The 25,739-nt window shown below is 51.0% G+C and overlaps 3 protein-coding genes across 6 annotated transcripts in view; 2 read left to right on the forward strand and 1 right to left on the reverse strand.

The window, feature by feature from the left end:
- Positions 1 to 25,739, forward strand: part of LOC126052234 (potassium voltage-gated channel subfamily A member 2) — a 358,553-nt gene that overhangs the window by 34,321 nt on the left and 298,493 nt on the right. The gene's annotated exons all lie outside the window — the stretch shown is intronic.
- On the forward strand, positions 916 to 17,148 carry KCNA10 (potassium voltage-gated channel subfamily A member 10). Of its 4 annotated transcripts, none has more exons than XM_049832642.1 (2): positions 916 to 1,014; positions 13,541 to 17,148. In XM_049832642.1, the coding sequence occupies exon 2, from the start codon at positions 13,615 to 13,617 to the stop codon at positions 15,163 to 15,165; it is 1,551 nt and encodes a 516-aa protein (XP_049688599.1). In that variant the 5' UTR covers positions 916 to 1,014; positions 13,541 to 13,614; the 3' UTR covers positions 15,166 to 17,148. The 4 variants fall into 4 exon arrangements, with proteins under 4 accessions (XP_049688599.1, XP_049688601.1, XP_049688598.1 ...); XM_049832644.1 differs by lacking the exon at positions 916 to 1,014 and adding an exon at positions 4,268 to 4,335; XM_049832641.1 differs by lacking the exon at positions 916 to 1,014 and adding an exon at positions 9,013 to 9,205.
- Positions 19,964 to 23,739, reverse strand: LOC126052244 (embryonic pepsinogen). Its single transcript, XM_049832663.1, has 9 exons — positions 23,684 to 23,739; positions 23,201 to 23,363; positions 22,773 to 22,890; positions 22,157 to 22,275; positions 21,846 to 22,045; positions 21,293 to 21,406; positions 20,650 to 20,794; positions 20,297 to 20,395; positions 19,964 to 20,101 (listed from the first exon to the last, which is right to left on the reverse strand). The coding sequence occupies exons 1-9, from the start codon at positions 23,737 to 23,739 to the stop codon at positions 19,964 to 19,966; spliced, it is 1,152 nt and encodes a 383-aa protein (XP_049688620.1).

Here is a 25,739-nt window from a genome sequence, read left to right on the forward strand (position 1 = left end):
GCTTAACTCATCCCATGTATTCTTGGGATAAAGATGACCAGAACACCATGTCCTAGGCTTGGAAGGACCCATTAGAGCAGCCAAAGTCTCCTACAGCTGGCTCTTGGTGGCTCAGGGGACGAGGGTGGTCTTTGCTAATGGGAAGACCCTTCTGTGACCTTGGGGTACATCACCTCTTCCCTGGCATTGCCTGATGCTGCTCAAAGCTGAATGCGGGGATGCTTTTTGAGTTTGCCCACAGTGTGGGATGCTCAGTGCTTCCTGGTAAACCCCTTGAAAGGCTCCCAGAGCCTCCATGGGACATGGAAGGACCACAAGCCAACCGTTCCCCAAAGTATGGGCTTTATGTCCCCTAGGCATTGCACAGGGAAGAGCAGTGAGGCCAGGACCCAAGCCTGAAGCCATGCAGCTCCTGTTGAGGCAGCAGCGTGCCTTGGTGGGATGAAGAGACTGGACCACAGCCCACGTCTGGGCAGGTAAGAGCTGCCGGACTCTTTGGTGCCTTTTAGTCTTAAAATGTGAATGTTGCGTCTTAAAACAGGTGTCGCTGCCAGGTGGGAAGCTCTTAATGTCAAGGGGAATCCCTCCTCCCATGTGTACGTTGCCCATGGAGCAATGGGGACAAATCTGGTCCCATGTCATGAAGCTATCACTTGTGGGGGTTCAGCTCAGGAGCCGAGCTTTTGAGGGTACAACCCCTCTCTTGGGGCTGGTGGCTGAAGAGTTTGGGTTTGTTAGGGCAGTTGTTACCCCTGTGTGTGAAGATGCACCCCAGCCCTGCTTGCAGTACTGCGTTTCTTCCCTGTGTTTCCTTTAAAGCCAAGGACAGCAAGGCAAGGTAGGGTTTCATGAGGGTATAGGATTTCCGAATCTGAGTCTTTCCTGAGACAAACTCTTTCTAATCCTTACCTGTGTGTCAGAGACGCGCAGGCACCGGCCACATCCATAACCACCCAAGATACCTTTATTGCTTGAGGAAGGTCTGTAATTTAGGCTAGCTGAACGGGGCTGCAGGTGAGTGACTGGTTTTAATTTTATCTACTGTGCTTATAAATGTCTGTACAACATTGATGATATAATGGAAATGTAACTGAGCCCAACACCCATGGAAAGTTCCCACCTATATTAAGCCACTCCTTTTATTTTACTTTATTATCACTAGGATGTGGAAGAATCACCTGGTTGAAAAGGTTTCCATTTATCTCCAGTTAAAATGGTGCTTGGCTCATGGTTTTATACTGAGTTGTGCTGATACAGGATTTTTGGATGCTCTTGGGTTTGTGCCTGAACCCAGACAGATACGCTCTGTGCTTTGAGCATTTACAGCCTTTGTTTCTCTTCCAAGACTTAAATAAAGTAGTTACTCTTGGCTGTGATCTTTTTAATGGGTTTGAATGCTTTGCAAGTCTTCCATTAGAAAATCATCAGCCGTTGCAATCTGCTTTATTGGAGCATACGCAAGAAATGTTGAAGACATTGAAACACACACGAGGAAATATTAGTTGCCTTCAGTCTGCTCAAATTAAACCGTAAGGACCTGGACTGAAATAATTCATCAGTATTTCTGACAGGCTGAAATCTATGGCTGCCAAGTAGTCACTTAAAGCCTGAAACAGCAGCAGGAGCATCCGTTCTATCAGGATGAATTAAATGGGGAGGGGATGAGATGCAGAAGTAGACGACATCAGATTCAGGCTACAATAATAATAGTTAATGGGAGCTTTCTTTTTAGTTGGCTTGGTCCTGCCTGGAAGTAAAAGGGATGGTTTAGGTGATCCTAGGGGACTGAGCGTGGGAATCCCCGCTGCACAAAGCGGCACAGCACTTACCCCAGTGACGCAGGGCAGGGTGTGGGGAGGGTTAATGGGAATATTGGGTCAAAACTGTTTCTAGTTCCAGTGGAATCAGTACAGTTTGCGTTTAGTGGTGAAGAATAACGTACAATTTTCAGAGAGCCTGGTTTAGGTTGTCTTCCTAGGTTGGTGCAGGAGCACAGACGGAGCTGGTCCCGGTGCTGGCTCAATGCTCACTGCGGGTCTCGCGCTAATGAACACTTCCATCCTCCAAGCACCAAAGAAAAAGCCCAGAGAAAATCATTCACTGGGGGTAAGTGTTGGGTGGAAGGATTCGGAAGGGGCCAAAGAGACTTTCCTTGGTTAGTATTCGCTTTGGGTTCAAGGAAGCATCACCCCAGAGTTACTTCCATAAGAGTTGTTTCATGTTTGACGTGTGATGAGTTTCATGGTCTCAGGGGGAGGCAATCTCTGTAGAAATTGTAGAAATTTCCATACAAGCAAAGCCTCAACCAAATAAAGCCTAATTTTTAATGGGGAAAAAATTATTGTATTGCTGATTCCCAGAGCAATACAATTTGACTTCCTCAGCTGAGCTGTTCCCTTTGCAACTCCCCCAACCCTGAAATGGCTTCAAACTGCAGCTTTTACAGCCAAGATTGTGTGTCTGTGCCCCCATGAATGATTTCCCATTGCATCCCAAGATGAAATTCAACTCATGGCATGCAGCTGGGGAAACCATGGCTTCACCATGGTCACTTTAGTGCTGCCCTGGGTAAGGAGCGGGGACCAGGGCACCCCATCCCAGAGCAGCCATACACCCCTCTGGGCTTGGCTGCCATAGGGCTAGGCTGTATCCACTTCCAAAGGTCATGGGAAGGAGATCGGAAAATTGCTCCAAGGCAAAATCAACTCTAAATTCTCATGAGGAGCCTGGGGTTGCAGGGGGAAGATGACCCCAAGGGGCAGCTTTTTGCTTTGTCTGAGCTTTGAGATCTTTTCCCCACGGCCAGGGAGATTTTCCAGACCTGATTTTTCCAGGATGTTGTTTTCTTTTTATTTCTTTTTATTGCCTTGGGGTTTTTCATGAGCAGCACTTCTGGGAGACCCCGACTTTGCGTGCCCTGCTGCCGGGATGCTGCTGAAAGGGCTCAGCACAGGCTGATCTCGATATTTTCCTTTCCCAATTCAATGGCACAGCATGGAAAGCTGCCCCAATTACACAGGCTGGAATAAAGCTTGAGGGAAAGGTTCAGCATCCCAAGCTGCTGGCAGGAGGATTTGGGATGCGGGCAAGGGCCAGGGACAGCTTTTGGAGGTCAGTTGGGAAATGCCCTGGCTGGTACTCCCCCCATTCCCGTGTGCTTGGTCCCTTTCCAGGGTGATGCTCTCATTTTTGCCTTTGCTTGCGAAGTTTTGGGGAAGGAAGGCAATGCTCTCTGCAAAAGCTGGGGAAAGAAATGGAAAGAGAAATAGCAGTTTCATCCTGCCGGCAAAGTGGGCAGGGGCTTGAAACGGCAGCTCAGATGCCTTTGCTGAAGGCAGTAGGTGATGCTTGCAGCCCTGATGGCTCTTTGGACTAACTGAGGGGTTATGGCGAATCCAGCAACCTCTGCTCTGTGCCTGGCTGGGGCTGTCCAGGGTATGGCCAGGACCCAGTGTTGTACAGGCAAGGTGTGACACCCGCCCACAGAGCTTCACAGAGGAATGGGCACCCCTGGCCACAGCGATATAAAAACAGGATGGAAAAAGCACCCAGGGATGCCGTTCCTGCTCCTGAAGCTTTGGCAATTTGGGAGCTCCCATCTGCAGCTAACGGCAATTAAGCTCCCCAGAACGAAGGATTTTCCTGTGCACCAGGACAAAGTCAGGCCCAGACGCTGGCAGCAGCCGAGGAAGAGTCCGGCCAAGGGGATGCCTGGTCAGAGAAGCCCTGGATGTCTCCACCTGGCTGGTACCTCAACGTGCAGCCATGCCGGTGGGAGCAACGGAGGGTCCCGATTCTTTGGCTTCTCCTTCCTTTCAAGCAGGTGTAAATGAATGGGGTCCCTGTGAAATCAGCACCGTGCTGGCTGAATGTGGCAGAGCATCCCAGCGAGCAGCCCTGGGTGGGGGGGACAGAAAGGGCCACGTCTGAGCATCAACCCCTCTTCCTCCACTCCGGGCTGCTCCTTCCTCACCCTTGCTTGGAAAGCAAAGGCCACGTACGCATTTGTGGACGTGAAGGTGGTGAGTTGGGATCCCAGATGCCACTGCTGCTGACAGGCAGGACCCAGCGAGGGAGCAAAAACCCATTTCAGGCACAAGGAGAATGAGGGCAAGGAGTCCCACCGGGCTCACGTGGGTACCGGCATCACCTTTCCGCCCAGCTCAGGAGAGGTACGAGCATCCCCGCGCTGCTGCGGCCATGCGCCCGCAAGAGGCGAAGGGGCAGCACTGCTGGGCAGCCCCCGGGCAGCGGAGCTGAAGGAGGAGGAGGATGGAGGCAAGGGGACCGGGCACCCCACGCGTTGGAGGAGGATGAGGATGATGCAAAAGCCGGGTTTGTTGCTCCCTTCTTCTTTGCAGCAGCCTTCGCGGCAGGGTGAAGTTGGGGGTGGAGGAGAGGAGGGTTTGGCGGGTGGGTTTGGGGCAGTCAGGTGCTGCAGTTCTTTTTTGTTGAGTGTTTTTTGGGTGGTTGTAACCAGGGGAGAAATTTAGTTTGTCCTTGGAGGAAAAGGGAGGGTGAAGTGCTCCTGATCGCCGGGTGTGTGCTGTGAGTAACCCCAGCTTTGCCAGGAGATGGAGGGTCCCACTGGCATTATCTCAATCACTTAAAGTCTTAATTACTTTTTGCTGCCTGGTCGAAATTATAATGTCCTCACCTGGACAGGACCATGGGGTCACACGTTGCTGTGATGTGCTTGGGAGAGCTGCCCTGATCTCCGCAGGGGCTCTGGCTCAGCACACGAAGCCACGAGCCCCGAGTGACACCAGCACCCCAAACCCGTTGCCACTGGCTCTTTTTAGCTGCTGTTGTAGCAAAAGTCAGGATCAATACAGGTATCCATCTGACCCAATTAGCAGCTTCCTATTGCTTTCCATTTATACCATATATCCATTTTTGGCTCTGGCCGACAACCTCCTAGCAGGGTTTGCTGCCAGTGTGGATTCGGGGCGGGGGAGACAAGGTCATTTATTTGTCCCTAGGAGCAGACTGAGGTTACAGTGCTGAGCTCTGGATGTTGGGTCAGGGCGGGAGGGGGGGGCCTGCCTCTATCCCAGCTCTTTCGGACAGGCTAGGAAAGTTTCCCATCGATTCAGGATCGAATTGTCTTTATCGCGTTACAGCCGCGGTAAGCAGGAGGGTGAGAGTGGGGAGGATGGCTGCCTCCTCCCATCCCCATCCAGGCGCCCTGATGGAGCCGGGATGCTCAGCGGGGGAAAGAGGTCACTCCATGCACCCGCACTTTCTTGCATCTCTTCTGGTGCAGGCTAATCAAAGCACTTTACAAGTGCTTTGTGTCTGTCTGTCCATCCGCCAGCTGCTTCCTAAAGTGTGTCAAACAGTTTGCAGCGGCAATTCCTTCACAAATCCCAGCGGAGAGCAGACCACCAGCATCCAAAAGCATCCCCAAAAGCCACCACAGCACCCTCCAAGTCAAAAACCCACTTAAATCTTTTCCTGAATCAGGCTAAAACCCTGACTCGGAGCACAGGGAAGATGAGGAGGGCTCAGCTGCAGCAAAGCCTGGCCCGGACCCAGGCTATCACCAGCTCCCTTCGGCGAGCAGCCTGCATCACCACAGAGCTCATTTCACCCCATCTGGCTTTTTCTGCTACCCGCGTTGTTCTGCGGCAGCTTTTATGGGGCATCCGGTGCGGGACCATGTCAGCTCCTTCCTAGCAGGGACTCGCCCTCACTTGTTATTAAATTACATCCTGACCCGGTTAATCCATAGCTGATTAATTTTGGACTCTATGGCTGGGTATCAGAAAGGTTTCATCTGTCTCATGGCATGTACTGTATGTACTGGGCTCTCTGTTAATCTGATTTTTTTTTCACTATAAAAAAATATGGGTGGAAAAATCAGAATGAGGTATGCAAACTGGGGAGGATTAAAGGGGTCCGGCTGGGCATGCTTGTTTGCCTGTCACGGGGGTCAGCAGCGAGGGACCCCTCCATCCAAACACCAGGAATCCAGTTTGGGATCTTCCTCCTGTGCGTCTCTTCCTGCAGGGCTCCTGCTTGGCTGTTATAGCCCAGCTCTGGGGAAACTGAGGCACGGAGATGGAAGCAGCCCATAAGAGTTGGTGGCCACTGGTTTAGGCTGATCATTTCTTTGCTGGTGCGATTTGTGGGTTTGAATATTGGGGCTCATCCTGCCCCCCCCCCCCTCCCCGCCCCTTTGCCTAAGACACACTTTAACCTCTCCTTTTAAAAGCAAAGGTCTTGCGTAGGGGGTTCAGACCGGGCTGCTCCCAAGCTCTGGGCTCCTTTGGTGCCGTGGGGCAGGAGAAACCCTAGGCTCACTCTGAGCCACTGTGTTATTTCAACATATTTTGGCCCCTTTTCCATTTCTCTGCTGTTCCCGTGCTGAGGACTTGAAAGTGGAGGCAGCTTTTGCCAGGCCCCTATCATCCTCTCGAAGGTTTGAATTACTCTTTCCTATTTTTTTATCATTCATAAACTACCAGCAACTCCACTCCTGCTTATTCCCTCACAGCTGCACATATTTGCCTTGAATTTAAAGAGCTCGATTTGCAAATGTATCTCCCGAGGAGGGGGATGAGCTGCAAACTTTTGCAGGATCTTCCCCAGCAGCAAACCCAAAAGCTCGTTGTTTTTCTTCCAGGGACGGTTCCTGCCCTGGCCCCAGCAGTGGCAGGTGCCCCGTCCACCTCACTTAGCCTCCAAGGATGCTCCATGCCTGAATCAGAGCTCAAATATTCCCTTAATTATCACCATCCCTCATTTCATTAGCCTCAGTGCCCGGGCAGCCTGTCCGCCTGGAGACGGTCCATAAATCCAGCCCTAAATCGAGGGCATTCAAGGGTTTGGGTTGCACTTTTGCATATTGCACCCCTCCAAAATCCAGCCCCCTCTCCGATGCTGGGAGGGGTTTGCTAATTGAAGGGCACTTCATGCAGACCTGAGAAATAAGAAAAATTCACCCCAATATCTCAAGCGGCCGCAGAGGTGCCATGGAGCCAACCCAGCTCCAGCCAAGAGCTGCATAGCTGAAATAGTAGTGCTGAACCCCGGCTAATTAGTTCTGCTAAGAAAGAGGAAAATTAGCAGGGGCTCATTACTGCAGTAAATTGCTCTGTGGACTGAAGCGCGTGCCTGGTGCAGAGCAGAGCCCAGCAAACGCACTGCTTTGCAGAAGTCTCTGTGGGCATCATTTTGCTTGAGAATTAGGGAAAAATCAAATTAAGTGCCGTTGCTTCATTACATGGGAGCAGCTATGGGGTCTGCAGGACTCCTCCTGTCTTCTCCTCCTTCTTCCCACCCTGCTCCAGTTCATCCCATGTCAGATCACAGAGAAAACAGTTGTAATGAGCTGGTCAGTCCTCTGCACTATTCCCAACAGGGAAAATTAAGCTCCCTGTGCAAATACGGGTCCAAGCAGTAATTCAGGGACCTGCTGCTGCAAAAAAAGCAACCCTCCTTTGCGAACTAATCTCTCTTTGCAGTGGGACAGGCTGTGGGGTGTGTTTTATCTCCCCTCCAGCAGCAGAGCTGTGCGTGCAGAGCTGCTGGGCAGCGATCCCGCACCAGCGCTTACTGGATGCCTGTCCATCCCGGATGCAGGACACCCTCGGCGACCAAATTTGTCCGTGGGATAAATCCCAGCAGAGCCGGCGATGCCACCAGTGTGGAGCAGAGGATTAGAGGGGAAAGAAGTACAGGAGGAGGGCCTGGGGCAGCCCGGCTTGGGGCGGGGGGGGTGGTGGTATATTTAAACCCTTAGGGCCAAAAGGGTGTTTAAAGTCACCTTGGTTGAATGCAAAGGCAGAACTTTCCCGAGGGTGGCCAAGGTGTAGCCGAAATCTCCAGAGATGAGTGAGTTGTGTAACCGTCCTGTTTCTTGGAGGCAATGATGTTATTCCAGGCATCTCCCCCCGTACCTGTCTCCCCTGGACCATAACCCTGCTTTGACTTCAGGGATATTCCTCTTAACAGCAGTTTTTTGCTAGAGCTGACTTTTCAGCCCCAGCCCAAGCCAAATCATCTGCTCCCGTGGATGGTTTTCATGCTCTGGGTTTCCCTCTGCCGCAGATGCTCTTTGCCCGGGTGCAGGATGCGACCCTGGTTAGTGCCAGGGAGGTTTTGGGGGGGGGGGGGGGAAATCCCCCAAAGAAGTCAGGTTTTGCCCACAAATGCCATCACCCTGTGGTCGAAACCATCCCAAAGCTGGATTTGGAGAGGAGATGGGCACAGTCTGAGGCTGAATTTAGGTGCCAGGAACGTCAATTTAATGCCTTTTTGTTAGTAGATCTGCAGCTACCTCACCAGAGGTGGGTAAATATAAGCACTATAGTCTATAGGGGTGCAGAAGAGGGTCTATAAAACGATAACCCAACCCTGAGGGGCCTCATCAAAGGTCTGGATAATGTCATGTCCTGTTTCCATTGCAGATGGCCAGAGAGGAGTATAAGACGCTGCAAGCCAGTGGGTCCCAGGCTCTCCTCCGGGACAGGGTGGTTTAATGTGCTCATTAACATCACAGGGGGAGAAATAGCTCAGAGGACAGAAAAGGATGCTGGAGGGAGGGAAATTGAGGTGACCGGGTCCCTCAAGAGCAAAGGAACGTCACCGTGGAGGAATTCAGGCTGAAGCACATGGGTAGAAATGTGCCACCCCCTCCTCTGCTTTCCCCAAATGCGGAGGCCTGGGAGGAGGAGGAGATGAAGGAGGAAGAGGAGGAAGAAGGTGGGAAGGTAACCTGGGTGAAGGTAAAGGTGGAACCCAGCCCTGTCTGAGGCCACCCAATAAGGATGAAACCACCCTGGAGCACCCAAGGCGAGGATGCCCATCAGCATAGCAAGCCCCGGAAAGGAAAGAAAGAAAATTGGGGGAATCAAAAAAAAAACCACCAAACAACCCAGTTATTTCAGTGAATCGTGCCAACCTGACTGGTCCCGTCCACCCAGGGCATTTATTTATTTATTTATCACTGGAGGTTATAAGCCCAGCAGTGCTGGGGTCCGAGCCAGAGGCCGGCCAGCAGCCAGGTGTGAGGAAGGGGCACGTCCCCTCTCTCCCTCGTCCCCCACCGATGCCCTCCACAGGGCTATGCCAGCCATACCTGCTGCTGCAACCCATCCCAGCCACCCCGGGGGGGGATGGAGATGTCCCACGTGGCGGTGGCACCATGGCCGTCCCCTCGTGGAAAGGAGTCCGCTGTCCCCACGGCCACAGGCAAGAGGTAGGTGGGCGACGGGGGATGCTCCAACCCTTGGGCTTTCCTCCCCCCTCCTCTTTTTAATATCATTATTATATATTAATATTAAAAAGAGCCCTATTGCCTGCTGTAAATCTCTCTCCCGGTGCCAGCGGCGTGCGGGTCCCCGTCCCCCCTCTCCGCCTCCCTCCCGGAGACCGGCTCAGACCTCACCACATCATGGACAAGACTTGTCCTTGCTGGACCATCCGGAGCATTATTGGGGATTAAAGGTGGCATCCTCCAGAAGGGCACGTCCTCCCCCGTCTCACTCGCTGACGAGTGGGTGCGAGCAGGACGTGGGTGGCCGGGTCCCCTTTCCCCAGGCGAGTGGGGCATGGGGACAGGGTGTCTCCTGCACCCTGCCAGCCCCCTTTCCTGATGGACTCCCGGCTCTTTTTAGGGCCCCCAAAGCAATGGCAGGGCCGAGGCTCCGAACCGCACCGGATCCTGCCGCTGTGCCTGCCAAAGCCCGTCCCCGGCGCGCTGGGCTGCCAATTATACAGTGAATCAAATAGAGAAGAGCCTTTTAAATGACATTGCCTGCGTTATCCCAAAGGGACCTTTCAAGGGTATGGCTGGACTTTTTTTTTTTTTTTATCTCCGCTTTCCCTACACATCCCTATGTGTATTTAATAACTCTCTTCCCAGATGCAGAGAGCATTGGTACTTCCATGCCTTGTGCGGGTAAGTCCCCGTAGCTGATGGCGTGGGAGGGCTACAGGAGGAATCGCCTCCTTTCGCATCCCAGTACAGGGGTGGTCGGGAGGGGATGGAAGGGGAGAGAGGCTCAGCATCTCTGATTTTCTAGAAAAATCTTTAAAACGGCCATTGTTCATCCCAGGAGTACGAGGAGTCGCTGGGGATGAAAGGATGATGGGTGGAAGGCAGAAGGGAATTGCAGACAGGGAGGTTTTGATGGTTGCAGAGGGGCTGGTGGAAACCACGGTCCCCATTTACTGGGATGAGATGGGCAAAACACAAACTCTCCGTCAAAATGACCTTTCTCTTTCACTGTCTCTCTCCCTCGCTTGTTTTTTTTTTTTTTTTTTATTATTTTCCCCAGCCAGGGATTTCAGCTGAAGGGTATTAGTTAATCAGATTCTGGGAAGCAGATGTTAGGTGATTTAGGAGGAAAAAACGAGGCAACTTTCTAGTTCAAGCCTCCGCTGGAGCCCGGACCGTGCGTTGCAAAGCTTTGGGAGGATGTTTTGTGGCTTCGGGTAGTGCCATTCATTTTAGTCTAAATTTAAAATGAGATGGATGAGGTGGTCTGGGGGTTTGGGGACAGGTGGGGCACCTACCTCCAGTGTCAGGGACAGGCAGACATCAGCATGTTTGGGGGCTCTGAAGGCAAAAAAAGCCCTGCTTCCCTTGGGCAGCTGCCCTGGGGGCTTGAAATGGAGCTAAAAAGCACTTTTCCATGTCCCAGTGGGGAGGATGAGCACAACTTTCCACTCTCAACCCTGACAATGACATGCAAATCGTCCTGTCATAGCTTCATGCCTCAGTTTCCCCATGAGGGATGATGCTGGGGGGCTCAGTTTGATGTGCATGGGGGCTCCAGAGCAAAGCCAGATTTCAAGATATCATGATTTCTTCTGTGACCAAAAGTCTCTAGCTGAAGCCATCCTACCAAGCAAGGGCTGGGGAATTTTCTTGCCCTCAGTGACAGCATGCAGTATTAAGAGTTAAGCGCACTTAATCCTTAAAATACCAAGATCATCTCACGGCGCTGACTTAGGATGCAGTTTCATGGTCAGCTTTAGCTACTCCAGCTTTGCTTCACTGTCGAGAGAAGCTCCTAAGCACGTGGTCCCCCCTGGGCTCTCCCACCAGGACAGCGGTGTGGTGGGTCAGGTCAGCTCACCCATCCAGCTGAACACTAAACTCTCCCACTCCCCTGATTCAAGCTGATTTTCTTTATTTTTTACTGATTTAAAAATCCTTTGGGGGGGGTTATATTAAGAAAAAATAAGAAGACAAGAGGGCAAAGATATGTGCTGCTTTTCCTTTTTTCTTTAATGCTCATTTTTCCCTCGAAAGATTCAAAAGAGCTTTGTTTGGGCTGGGCTTATCGCAGTATCCCTTTGCCTGCCTCCTGATGCTACGTGGGTGCTGAAATGTGAGTTATCTGCAGCTCTCAGTTGCTGTCTCCCCGCAGAGGTTGTGTTGCACTTTCTGCATCCCCCCTTGCTCTGATGCTACATCTCACCCTACCCCCAACAGCTTTTCAACAGAGCCACCGAAAAGTCAAGCCTGAGCTGAATCCGGCCCCACAGAGAGCTGCTGAGCCTTGGGCATGCCTGAGCAGGACACCGCTGGGACTGGAGGACTTGGTTTTGGAGGCATTAGGGCTCCTCAGCTTTGCAGCACGTCATTTTGGGGGGCAAAACCTACTGCTACTGCTTCATCCAGGCATCATTTCTGCCCCGTTGCCCCAAATGTTCATCTCTAAATGTCTCCCAAGTGGGAAAATTGGCACAAAACCAGCCAGAAGCAGCTCTGTAGAGATGGATGCCTAAGAACAGCCACACTCCATGGCTTTTTTTAAGCAAAGAAACATGATCTTTTGAGTAGCTTATGATAAATTGTGGGATTTGTCCCCAAATCCAGAATCTCATGACTCTGCTGAGGAAAGAGCGAGGTTGAGCCCTCATCTGGGATGTGGATGCTGGCTCCTGTATTAAGTTTTGCTTTTGGGGTTATAATGCTGAGAGCAGAAGAGGGAGGATTTGTAGCAAGCTGGGATGTTAACATCTACTTCTGCAACGGATTTGGGTTTCTAGCTTGTCCTACCCAACTTCACCAGCAGTGCATCAGCATGGATGGATGAGTCCGCTTCTGGGGAAAGGGGAAGGAAAAACTTCAGAGCCCCAAATGGCTTCAGTTAAATAGGGAGGTTGAGGCACTGGGTGCAGCTCAGTCCCCGTGGACAGGATGGGTCCCTTTCCAGCACCTGGTTGCATGAAGCAAAGCCTGCAGTGGAGAGCATCCCCTTCACAGGACCGGCCCCAGCGCCACTGCTGCTCCATGCAGATGTGGCCTAAATTGCATTGCTATTCTTGGCAGTCGAGGGCATTTGGGTTTTTTTCACTCCCTCTCTCTGAACTTTGCTGGGTAAGAAAGCCAGCGTGCCCTTGGTGATTAGCAGTCACGCAGAGCAGCTCTGCATGTCCTTCTGTGGTTTCTCATGTCCAGAAAACAAATCTGTGCGGGATAGAGCTGGAGGGGAAATAAATCAGGGGGTTGAATTTACTTGAAAAGTGCATTTGGGGGCAAATTTCCCTAGAACCATTTCCCATCAACCTCTAATTTCTGTTCGTGCTTCTCCCTGAGGCAGGACAGGTAATTTCCCAGCTCTGTAACTTGGCCTGGTCCCTGGGCTCCTCTTTGACTTTGCCTCCAAGTTAAGTACAACAGTAGCGGCGTGTTGGGGAGACATGCACCCAGGAGTTTTTGGGGACATGGTGCCCATTGCTGAGTGCCCGACAGAGCCAGTCTGGGAGAAAACTCCAGCCATGGCCTGAAAGATGCTCTCCAAGTGACCTGAGTGCTTAGTCCTCATCTTCTTCCTGTGGCTGGGAATATCAGGTCTACCATGAAGGAGGCCTAGGAGAGCTCTGGAGGACATCACCTTGCCCACTGCCTGCCCGCCCCAAAATCTGGATCAAGACAAGGGGTCCCCATTTGTACCCCTCTTCACACAGAGGAAAGGGGTTCTCCAGGGCTGGTGGACATGTTCTTCTCCTCCTGACCTGCCTTCATCATGGACTGCACTCCCCAAATCCCAGCATGGCCCCTAGTTTGGGAACTGCTTTCCAAACACCAGTTGACCCAGCTGCAACGTGCCCAGGACCTCCTGGGATTTGACCCAATGCCTCTCCCAGCTGGAGCAAAGGCTGCTGTCAACCAGGACACCTATGTTTAATACCTCCAAATCCTGCTCCAAATTCTGGACCCACACCTGCAAATGTCTGAAATGACCCCTTACTCTGCAGGGCTGGGATTGCTGGGGAAAGGCTGGGTGGGACACCTGGGTTCATGCCCATCCTCTGCTACTGCCTGACCTTTTATCCTTGGGTGCTGTAAATGGTATTGGGAGGTTTAATGACAATAATGAAGCCATGCCAAAAGGGTTTGCAGGATCCAGAGATTAATGACTTGCTGGAAGTATAAGGTTTTGCCAGTCAATGAAATTAATGTTTCCATTTAAAAAACACAGGGTTTTCTGACCTCAGGTTTGTTTTATTCTTTTCAGTCGAGCCAAGTGATACACATGCACAATTCAGCTCTGTCTCCCTGTCCGTTCACTTGCAGATCCTCATAGCGTGGGAAAGACGCAAGCTGCCGGCATCCGACCCGGGGATTTATGCTGCTAATCTGATTAGTGTATGATGGACGTGTCCAGTTGGAAGGAGATGGAGGTGGCACTAGTCAGTTTTGACAACGCTGATCAGATCGTGGAGGATCCCTGTTATTCAAACGACCTCAGCCCTGCCAGCCAGTCGCGGAAAGGCCATCCCAGCTGCGCCAACCTCCTCTCCAACTTGAGAATCCTCATCAACAGTGAAAACGCCAACAATGAGACCATTTTCTCCAGGTTCTCTGCCGAGTTCAGTGAGCACCTGGTGGGGGAGAGGGTGGGCATGGATGAGGGGGACCAACGAGTCATCATCAACATCGCTGGGCTGAGGTTTGAGACACGGCTCAAGACCCTCAATCAGTTCCCTGAGACCTTGCTTGGGGACCCCGAAAAGAGGATGCGTTACTTCGACTCCATGAGGAATGAATATTTCTTCGATAGGAACAGGCCCAGTTTTGATGGGATCCTGTACTATTACCAGTCAGGAGGGAAAATACGGCGTCCGGCCAACGTGCCCATTGATGTCTTTGCTGATGAAATCACCTTCTATGAGCTGGGTGATGAAGCCATGGACCAGTTCAGGGAGGATGAAGGGTTCATCAAGGACCCTGAGACCCTTTTACCAACCAATGACTTTCATAGGCAATTCTGGCTGCTCTTCGAGTACCCCGAAAGCTCCAGTGCAGCCAGGGGTGTAGCTTTGGTCTCCGTCCTGGTCATTGTCATCTCCATCATCATCTTCTGCATGGAGACCTTGCCGGAGTTCAGGGAGGAAAGGGAGTTTAAGTCCACACAGGAGCTTTCTAAGAATCTGACAGACACCTTGCTGGCCCACAGTACCTTCACAGACCCTTTCTTCGTCATAGAGACTGCATGCATCATCTGGTTCTCCTTCGAGCTCTTTGTCCGGTTCATCGTGTGCCCCAGCAAGACTGAGTTCTTCAGGAACATCATGAACATTATCGACATTGTGTCCATCATCCCCTACTTCGTGACGCTCACCACTGAGCTGATCCAGCAGAGCGAACTCAACGGGCAGCAGAACATGTCCTTGGCCATCCTGCGGATCATCCGGCTGGTCAGGGTCTTCCGCATCTTCAAGCTCTCCCGGCACTCCAAGGGGCTGCAGATCCTGGGGCAGACCCTCAAGGCCAGCATGCGGGAGCTGGGCTTGCTCATCTTCTTCCTCTTCATCGGCGTCATCCTCTTCTCCAGCGCCGTCTACTTTGCAGAAGTGGATGAGCCGCAGTCCCATTTCTCCAGCATCCCTGACGGCTTCTGGTGGGCCGTGGTCACGATGACGACTGTTGGCTATGGAGACATGTGTCCCACCACCTTGGGTGGGAAGATCGTGGGGACTCTGTGCGCCATTGCAGGGGTATTGACCATTGCGCTGCCCGTCCCCGTCATCGTCTCGAACTTCAACTATTTCTACCACAGGGAGACAGAGAACGAAGAGAAGCAAATTCTGCCCGGGGAGGTGGAGCGAATACTCACCAGCGTGGTAACGGGAACCGGCAGCATGGAGTCACTCAATAAGACCAATGGGGGTTACCCTCGAGACAAGGCCAAAAAATGATGGTCAAGGCCATGACGGGACTGGGCACTGTCAGGTGGGATTGGCTGGATAAGGTATAAAACATCTGCACGCTGTGATTTTTTTTTTTTAAACCAAATGTGCTGCTGCTGCTTTTTTTTTTTTTCTAGACATTTTTCAATCTCTGATTTCCTGTGGCTATTCAAATAAATACCATCTTTCTTATCTCTCTTCCCTGCCCATCAGTCTGTTTTTTATGATTTGATGCTCATCTGCTTGACATTTAGCTTCTCTGTCCATGGTATCAGAGAGGAGTTTCCCATATACAGAGATTCCCCCCATTTACCAGAGGGGGAAAAAAGGGCAAAATGATGTGAAATGCTTTGCTTGGTGGTACCCAGCTGTCCAAGGATGAAGATGGGTCCAGCTCCCTGCTTTTCTTAATACTTTTTAAATAGTTCCTTCCCACCCACCACTCAGGATCTGGGGGCTGACCAATTCCCAGATCTGGGACTGCTCTGGCTGAAAAATAAGCTGGCAAAAAAAAAATTAAAGGTTATATTTCTGGATGACTTCCCTGGTCTGCCTGCCTAAATAATTTGGTTGGCACAGCAGGGTGGGCAGTGATGGATGGGACCAAGCCACCAGGTGAAGGGATTAGGAGGAGAGGGATGGTGACCGGTCATGGTGGCATGGCCACCAAAAAAGATCTGGGGCACCATGGCTCAACACCCACTTTGGCTTCTGATGGAAAACTGTGCTCTGAGAGAGGGAAGGGGATTTGTTCTGCAACAAATGCTTGTCTCAGGGGTTATCTGGTGTACAAGTGCCCTTGGGGACGAGCCACCATGACCTTGTAGCTTTTATTGTCACTTATGTTGCTGCAAATGGGCACAGACTAATGAGGGCTGACGTTCCTGACAGCTCGGCTTTGCATTGTAAAAAGGCACTTCTGGTTTTCTAAAACATGCAAATTTCCATCAGCAATTTTGATGGGAGAAACCAGCAACAGATCATTTTGCCGTTCTCTCTAATGCCAGCAGGTTTCCTTCCGACAAAAACATTTTGTTCCAACTTCACTGTTTCACTTGGCTTTTTTTGATGTTTCTGCCTACATTAAAATCACAGTTTCTCATGCAGTGTCTACACATCCGCTTTTATATCCCACATCTGTTATACTTGATGTCTCATCTCCTAAAGGTTCGACACGATCATTACACAATGTGCCAGCATCTCTGGTTTGCAGTTTCATTCAGAAAGGAACGGTGAAAGATGCATTTTTTTTTAATTCCTGGTCTGATGGAAAATGTAAGTTTGGGCTTGCTGGGATTTTCCCCATGGCAGAAATCCTGCAACCCTGGTCTGGGGGGTTGTAATTTTGCGACTGTTTTTTTTTTTGTGGACTGTCTTTCTGCAGTGAGGTCTTTTGCACTTCAGGGAGATGGATCCAGGACATGACCAGAACAGCTCCTTCAGGAGAGGTTTTTTCCCTGTGGGACAAATCCCACTTTTCACCTGCTCTCCATGTTTTTTTCCCATCCCTCCATCGTCTTCTTCCCCACCCCATCCCTTGTAACCCCCAGATCATCATCCTCGACAGGAGGAGTTGCTGGGAGAGCTATTTAATCTCCTTCCCAGAACCTGTGTTCAGGTTCTCACCATCTGTGGGGATGGCTGCAGGAGGCACAGCTGGGCACAGCTGGAGACCAGCACCCTGAGACATCCCCAGCTCCTCTCCATTCACCCCTGAATTCTCTCCAGCAGCTCTGCCACATCACTCTTTTTATTTCATAGCAGGTTCTTTCTCTTTTTCCTCTAGAAAGCTTGAACTTTTTACATTCTTTTATTTTTTTGGCACTCCCCAAACTGCACTCCCAGCCTGTCAAAGCTGAAGCACTTTTGGTTCCTTGGAAGTCACCACGAGAAACCCTGGTGAAAAGGTTTGGGTTGGGAAACATTCAGCCTGCTCGCTATAAGCACATCTTCATTGCTCCTGCCCCCTTAGCAAATGGAGACCAAAATGGTGCTGGGATGGATGGATGGATGGATGGATGGATGAATGGAGGGATGGATGGAAAGACGAACAACCTGATTCCTATTAACTTGTAAACTTTATTCTCAAATAAAAGAATAGATGCTTCAATGTCTGGCATGCAGAAAATGTTGTTTATTTGGACTCAACCTTTTGTTCTTGGCTTTGTGCTGTTCCACAGGAGCTGGTCCCCAACTGGGAATCATCAGGTGGGGGGGTTGAGACATGGGACCTAATAGATCTCCAGATCTGTAAGCTGAGGACAAACTTTGCAGGGGTTTCCCCAGTACTTTGGCTTACACTATCCATTGCAGGAGGCCAGGTCCAAGGGGGATCCTTGATTTATGCTGTGAGGATGGGGTCAGAGGCATTAAGCCTCTCCAGACACATTAGCTTATTTCCAATTTATCCTGAAGTGAAGAGGAGGAAAACCAGGCTATGAATACGAAGTGTCAATACTCAGCTGGTGCTTGATAAATACCTGCCAGAAAAATCCATTTTCCTGCACAATTTGCAGCTTAGTGCCTTCCCAAATACAGGCCCAAAGCTCAATGAAATCCATAAAAGGCTCTTATTAACTGTACTATTCTTGAGTCGAGCCCTAATGAGCCAATCTGTCATGTCCTCTAGCACACAGGCTGAATTCCCACTTGAAATTTTGTACTGCTACAAAAAAGCTACAAAGAAGACAAGAAACCTCTTGGCTTTATCAGAAGGATGTCCTGGCTGCTTTTTATCCCTGGAGCAAGTTGGAACCTGTGGCCATGTGTGAAATATTTGTCAGCTAGAAGCATCTCCCTCCTGCTTTGAGCTGAATTTCCAAGCAAGCTCTGGAGCATCCTTTTGCCACCAGACAGGAATTTCTGCACTTCCCCAATGCACAGAAGTACAGTTTTGGCACCACAGCCACGAGATGGCAGTCCAGGATAGACATTTCCCTGGATGTAGACAGTCCAGACATGTGTTTCCCCCTCTCTAATTCATGCTTGGAAGCTTTTAGCTGGTTTGTTTCTTTATTGCATGTGTGAACGCAGATGTGGGAAGGGACGGCTTTGGCCATGGGGGATGCTCTCATGGAGGAAGGCCACTGCAGGGTGGCATTTGCCTGGGACTTTTGGCACCCATGCAGAATAGCCATGCCAGGAGGGTTTAGGAGCTGCCTCCTGGTACAGCGTTTGGGCTGTTGGTCCTGCCCAGGACAGGGACATGGCTTCCCTCCCCCATCCCACGCACTGAGAGCACAGCTACAGCCCTTGGGTGCTCCTGCCGGGTCTTGTCCGTTCTGGCAGGGGCTGGTCCATGGGTTGCTGATCCTCGGAGCCATGGTTCCCACTGCATCAAGCTCATTTCTTGTTGCTCATAACAATGAGAAAATTCCTGTAATGGAGCCGAGATAAAGTCCCGTCTGCCCAAAATCTGGGCTTGAGTCTCTCTTGGGCACAAGGGATTCCCACCCGCTGGGACTGAGTGACCCAGTGCTGTGTGAGCTCAGGGAGCTGGGTGGGAATAAATCACTTTCCATCACCCCACATCATATACTCCTTTATAATCAGCTCGAAGAAAGGGCAACTTTTGCATGGTGAGAGGAGAGAAAAATTCATTTCCAATCCCAATCGCCTGGATCTCTCCCTCTGCATCCCTGTTCCCATCGGGTAAGAAATTGCTGGGCCCCATCAGTGATGAAGCCTCATTTATCAATAAATAATGCAAATGCAGGGACTCTGGGATCTCTCTCCCAGCTGCCTGCTGAGAGCTTTCACTGCAGCTGCTCAGGAGGAAAGAAACAGCCTCCATTTTTAATAGGATTTTATATGGATGGAGGTAATTTCCTTTTCAAAAATGGGAACCGTTACTTTAGAGGAGTGAAACAAAATTAGAGAAGGAACCATCCTGAATATTATAAGGGAAAATGATCATAAAAAAAAATATATTCTGTTTGAGTGGGTTTTTTGCACATTCATAAAGACTATAACTGAGGACTAGCTGGTGTTTCTAGGGTCTTAGTGACCATCTCCTAGCACGGACTGGTTCATTATTGGGAAAGGGGCATTTCATTGAGATTCTTTATGGGGAAACAACTAAGTGTAACTGGATTGTTCTAAACTATGGAAACTGAAATAAGACATCACCTCTACACATGCGCAGCTGTCAATGTGCTTTTGTAAAAGCCTCACAATGGGAGGGCACGCGTCGGGTCAGAGCCATCTCCTGCCCTGCTCTCTTGGGCGGGCAATCCAAGGGAAATCTCCAGCCAAGCCACATCCTCCTGGGGGAGTCACTGCCCTGAGATGTCTTTGGGCTATCAGACATGTCGGGAACACGGGGGCAAGCCTTGAGCCCAGGGACGGGGAGCTACCGGGTGAGCCACTGGTGGTACACGATTGTGGGTCTGCAGGGATCTGCTCTGAGACAGGCTATGTCTGGGATGGTGAGTTCATCCTACCTGGGTGGAAATTTGGGGGTTCCAGCATCACTCATTTGATGTAGCTCCAATAAAAGAGTCAATCTTGACTTCCTAAGGACCCACCCCTCAGCCCCTGCAGGCTATGACCACACCTCCCAAAGGCCTTAGTCAAGACTGTGTTGACCAAATGCTCCTTAGCCTCCATGAGGCAGCAGGGGTATGACAGCTTCTTCCTAATTCCTGCCATTTTATCACAGATAAATGAGCAGCCACCAACTCTGAACCGTCAACACTTTATTCGTGTGTGAGCAAGAGATTCCTTGGGGATCTCTTGCCACGCCAAAAAACATGGTTATGGTGTGGTTGCAGGATGAAACTACAACACCGCTGGCATTGTGGTGGATCTAAATAGCCTTGGCCAGTCCAATGCGGTTGTTGGCCCGGTCAAAAATGCTGTAGTACACCCTGATGAAGACATCTCCCAAGATCCAGAGGTCCCCAGAGGTGTTCTGGAAGCTGCTGATGCAAGGTCCTTGGTCATTCTGCATTTGAGCAAGAAAACGCAAATGGGGGAAATGTGAGCTAGTATTTTTGCTTGCATTGTTCTGGAGGCCCATGGCCATCCATCTCCTGTCTCCCATGGGAATGGGAGAAGCCGAAGTGACCAGAGCCATTGGAGAAAGTAGAAGGACCTTGAGAGAGGCTCCTGAAACCGGGACCACCTGGTTCCCCCTTACCTGCTCAATGTAAGCCAAGGCAGACACAGGATACTGAACCCCATCGATGACAAAGATGACATCAGGCATGGTGGAAATGGAGCTGCAGTTCACGTTGTACTGCAGAGAGCAAAGAGGCTCTTAGGTGGGAAACAACATGTTCATAAGGTGAGGAATGAAGGGTTTTGATTTCACCGGTATAAACTAGTGACTAGGACTGTCTCATGGTGATCTCTGTTGGAGGTATCAGAGGAGCAGGGCTGGTTTGCCATGAGCAGAGATGCAATTTCCGTGTGTGGAAGCAGACTGGGCGCTGGGCTCGGCAGCGCCAGGCTGCCTCCAGGGCAAGCAGAGCAAGCCATGGGTGCTCTTACCTCTCCATACGTGTCCTGCCTGGCCCCAACTGCGCTCTGGATGTTACTAATGCCGGAGGGTGGCCCAGCCACAAGGGAAGTGCCAGTGTCAACGATGGCTTGGCAGCCACCACTGCATGCAATCTCCTGGCTGTTCACGATGATGCTGGGGGGACAAACAAAGCACGGGGCTGTTAAATAACCAGCCAGGTCTCAGTGATGATTTCAAACTTCTTTTATAAGAGTTAAAGCAGGGTAACCCAAAGTGCTGCCCTTGACCCTTTTGCTTCTTGGAGTTTGCAATGCCAGCTGGTATCACAGCCCCTATTGCACACATGGGCGCTGAGGCACTGAACCCAGCCCAGCAGTTGGGACCCAACCAAGCCCAACAAAGTAGTTTTTGTAGCATAATTTTGTTCTACTTATCACCAGAGACGTCCCTAATAGCACAGGCTTTATACAGAGAACTAGGCTGTGTCCGAGGCACAAAGCATTCCTATTTTGGGTGGCAGTTACCGAAGTACCATGGATTTTGGCCCTTAACCTTCTGCATCCCACAGCCATGGGGTGTTAGATGCTAGTGGACTCTGATGTTGATGGGTCCAAGGTCTCTTTAGAAACGATGGTTAGAAATGAACATAGACCAGCAGAGCTGTTTTGTTACCTGTCCATGGAGATTTGCCAGTAGCCTTGGTATGAGATGAAGATCCAGTTGATGGAGCCAGTGAAATAAGACTCATCGATTCCCCCAAAGATGACCACACTCCCTGTGGTCTCTCTGGATGTTAAAGAGAAGAAAAACAGTGGAGGGTTTGCCATGGGGCTTCAGTGCAGGTAGCTTAAGAGAACAGGGCTGTGTGTCCCGTGGGGTGAGATGCTGCTTGCGATGCCACAGTCGCACCCGCTCCCCTCCTCATTATAGAGCATCAGCGAGACAGTGGTACAACAGCAGTGTGTGCCAGGTCCTTTGGACCCAGAAAAAAGGGCCATGGTGGAAGCACGTGCCTGGAAACTAGAGAGGTTTCCCTACAAGCCATAAGCTCCCCAGTGAGTCTGGTGGCCACCTGCTATGAGCCCCCCAGCCTTTGCATGTCATGACACAGAGACAACTGGATGGCAGCAGTGACAGTGGAGGAGCTGGAGCCACCAGCAAATGCAATGTTTGGCATAAGCTGCATCTGCTACCTTCCCCAGCCCTTGAGACCCACACAGCTTACCGGGACAGATAGACTGAAAAGACGTTCTCCTCCAGCAAGCTCTCATTCACCAAATTATCAAACACCGGTGTGATCCCATCAGCAGCCAGATTTGGGTAGCCCAAGCCCAGGACCCCATCAAATTTGACATGGACAAAGAATTGGCCGGGCTCAGTGGTGCTCAAGCCGAAGAGCTGGTTGGTGTCCACCAGTGATGCAACCTAGGGACAGGGAGCATTCCGTAAGATCTGGATCAGGCACTGCAATATTGATGTTAATCAGGTGGAGAAGGCAAAAAGGACCCCCACTGGAAATGCCATCGTGACACTCACGGTAACGGTGTCAGAGCCCACGATGCCCTCCATGTTGCCAGTGCCATACTGAATAGACAAGTTCTGCCCTGTGCTTTTGTAGGTGGAGGACTGTGATGGGTTAAACATCTGGTGGTTTTCTAGAAGGTAAGTAGGAAAATCAGAAATGAAGACTTTTGGCAAGGCTGAGCCGTAAGGGAAGCGTGGGAGGAGGAACCCTGCTGAATTGCAGTTTAGATAGACCTGCCATTTATTAGCCCACTTTCAGGAACAATTTAGCTGTGAGCATTTGCTGTACGTCCCTGCCTCTCCTCCAGCAACCAGGGATGCGCAGGAAATCCCATCACCTCTTTGGAGAGATGGGGAAACTGAGGCACTGAGCACTAAGCACATCACCCTGTGGAGTACAGCACTGAGTAGGTCCTACACCCCAAATACTCATCTCTCCGGGGCATTTTACAGATGCTGTGGACCCAGCACCACGGGGTCTGCTTGTTGCACTGGCTAGGTGGCCCCTGGTCCCCTGGCAATGTCACCCCAATCTTTGGGCTCCTTTGTGCAGTTATAAGCCCAGGACATGCTGCTGGACCCAGCTCTGCCAAAACAGGGAGCCCTGCCTGCTCCTTTGCCTACTTACGGCAAGCCAGGCTGGTGCAGGAGATGGAGGGAACCCAGAGGTTGGAGGAGCCAGTATCAAAGACCACGGTGAAGACCTGCGGTGGGGTGCCGATGGAGATGGTCCCGTAGTATTCCATCTGTGAAGCAGCAGGAGCAAAGGTTGCTTTTAAGGCATGAAACCAGACCTGGAGCTTCCCCAGGCTTTCAGCCTGCGTGGTCCCCTTTTCATGGGGACACCCTGCCTCTAGCAGAGATGCTGTGAGGGACATTTCAGTGTCCTGGATCCATCCAAGGTCACCAGCGTGGGCAGGAAGGGGCAAAGGATGTGAGCTGAAGGCTTTGGGGTAAAAGGAATTGGGTTTGGTCCATGCACAGAACAGACGTGGGGATGGGTGTCCCACAAACCACCCCAGGGCTGCACCGTTGGGGGACAAAGCCAACACTCACATCGAGGGTGTTCAGCAGGGGTTCGGTGGCCACTTCAGTCCCGTTGGGAAAAGCATGTGGGAATTTGGTGCCGATGTCATAGCGGTGATGCTGGAAGAAGTGGTGCAGCAAACCCTTCTCCCTGAGGACCTCCCTCAGCTTCTTCCCCCTTTCCAAGGGCAGCCTGGCACAAGCACCAAGGAAGAAATAAGTTAGGATTTTGCTGCCTGCTGCTCCTTCAAGCAACGTTTGACACCTTCAGTATTTGTGCTGATCTAACAGCAGAAGCAGAGCAGACTCCCCCAAAACACTGAGTCGGGAGGATTTCTGCAAAACACCAAAGCAGGTCTAGAAAACCAGCCCCCTCCCCCAGGCCCCTCCACCTCCTCTGCAGCCCTGGAGCAGCTTTCTCAGACCTCAAAGCCATTAAAAAGCTCTGACTGCTCATTTTCCCCCTTCACCTTGAATCAAGTGGCCCGTAAGAGTGATGCTGCGGTGACTTACCTGGTGATGCCCTGGGAGAGGACAGAGGCTGCGCAGAGAAGCACGAGGAACCGCATCGTGCCGGGTCTGCCAGGGCAAACGCCTGACGGTTTATATAGCCCCTGCGCACCCCACTTGCGGTGCCAAGAGCTGCCAGGACCGCCGCTGTGCCGTATCCCCCCCAGTGGGCACCCAGCCAAGGGAGGTGACACCCAGGGACCGAAGGACATGGCAAACGTCGGCTAATATCAATACGTCACCTGCCAAGGTGAGGGGACGATCACAGCTTGCAGACCATAATACCCTACTGCAGACCCCATGCTCTCACCTGTATCCCCCCTCCAAACCGTCCATCCTTTAGCACCCCAAGTCCATCATGACCAGACACTGCCTGTTTGTGGGCATCATTTTGACTTTTCATTTTGGCACCCAAGGCCATTGCAAGCAGCAGTCCCCCCGCCCCCCCATTTATGGGTGTCTCTCCCCAGTTGGGACGGGGAATGGGGCCCCACTGGGTGCCGACGTGTGTGTACAACCCGGGGAGGTGGGCGCGTGGGGTATGCGCACGTTTTGACACTCTGGTGCCCGCCGTTATCTGCAAAAACCAATTAGTCCAGCGGGATGCAAACAGGCAGCGGGAAAGGTGACCCTGCAGCACGCTGACCCTTCTCAGCGTGGTTTGCCCAGTGATACGGGGACCATTAAAACAGGATTAAAACTCCTAACGAGTGCCTTGGTATCGCCCGCAGCGATAATGGCGCCAGGCATTAGCTTGCCTTTTGCAGTTTGCAAAAAGGAGAGAGCAAGGGACGTGGCGGGCGAAGGACATGGGGCGATGTCAAGAGATGCGGGATAAGGATCCTGGTATCTGCTCGGGGCTGCTTTTATTTGAGCAGCATGTCCCAAGCCACTACCCCCGCTCCAGACCCCCGAAACTTGGTGCCAGGTGCTGGTGTCTTGGCAGGAGATTGTGTTTCTCTGATGACAGTGTGGAAAAGTTGATAGACCCTTCTTTTTTTTTTTTTTTAATGTTTGAATTTCCTATCAGCCTTGCCACTATTTAGAAAGGATGCTGCAGGCAGAGCCACTCCATCCCCGCGCTGCCGGCACAGTCCCCTCCGCTGCGGGGGGGAAGGTGGGTTTCTGTGATGGGGCCGGTTCTTGTAATGGAGTACAGCACAAATTAATCATCTTTTTTTTTCAGCAGAGGGAAGGGAAGAAGTTGACATTTTCTGGTTGGTTTGGACAGGAGTGGGAAAGGGCTGGGGCTAGGTTACGGAGGCCAAAAAAGCAATGAGCGCATCCCGGTTTGCTCTCACACATGAGTTCAAAGCCATCGGGATGAAGCTCAGAAACCCCTTGGGACCAAAAACCTCTCTCCAAGCCTAAATAAATAAATAAATAAATAAAATAAAAATAAATAATAGATAATAATAGATAATAAAGGTAAAATAGTAATGATATTATTGTTATAATATTAGTATATATGATATATTATATATGATATATTATGTGTGCTATAACAAAAAATAACAAAAATTAATATGAATTTTATATTATATATATTTTTAATATAATATAAATATATAAAGCTCACCAGGTCTAGTCTTAACCCTGCCATTAGCTAAGCAGCTTTTCAAAGGCTGCTGTCTCTGTTCAAGATGGGAGCACTGCAAGTTGCTGTAGAGAGAATGTGGGGTGGGAACAATAATTTATATTTGATGTAAAAGTGGGGATGGGTGTGATGTATATTTTAGGGGGGGGAAATTGCATGATGCTGTTCGGAAACCATACACATCAATTTTTTTAGATTATATTCAGGCCCGGGAGCATCACCGAGATGTGACACCTCGGCCGTGTCCTGGCTGGGTCCCAGCCCACACCGGTCTGTGCAGTCGGGCACGGGTCACCTTGGAGCTGGAACATGGAACAGCGAGTGGGGAAACGCACGTGCGGGAGGACGAGAGGGGCACTTGGCACGGTGCTGGGGGGGAAAGTAGCTCATGGGGAGCAAACAGTCCCCGATGCTCCTGATTATGAGGTTGTGTTGACTTTTCCCCCATCCCCGCAGAAGGAC

The sequence above is a fragment of the Accipiter gentilis genome, chromosome 29, assembly GCF_929443795.1.
Source record: "Accipiter gentilis chromosome 29, bAccGen1.1, whole genome shotgun sequence".
NCBI lineage: Eukaryota > Metazoa > Chordata > Aves > Accipitriformes > Accipitridae > Astur > Astur gentilis.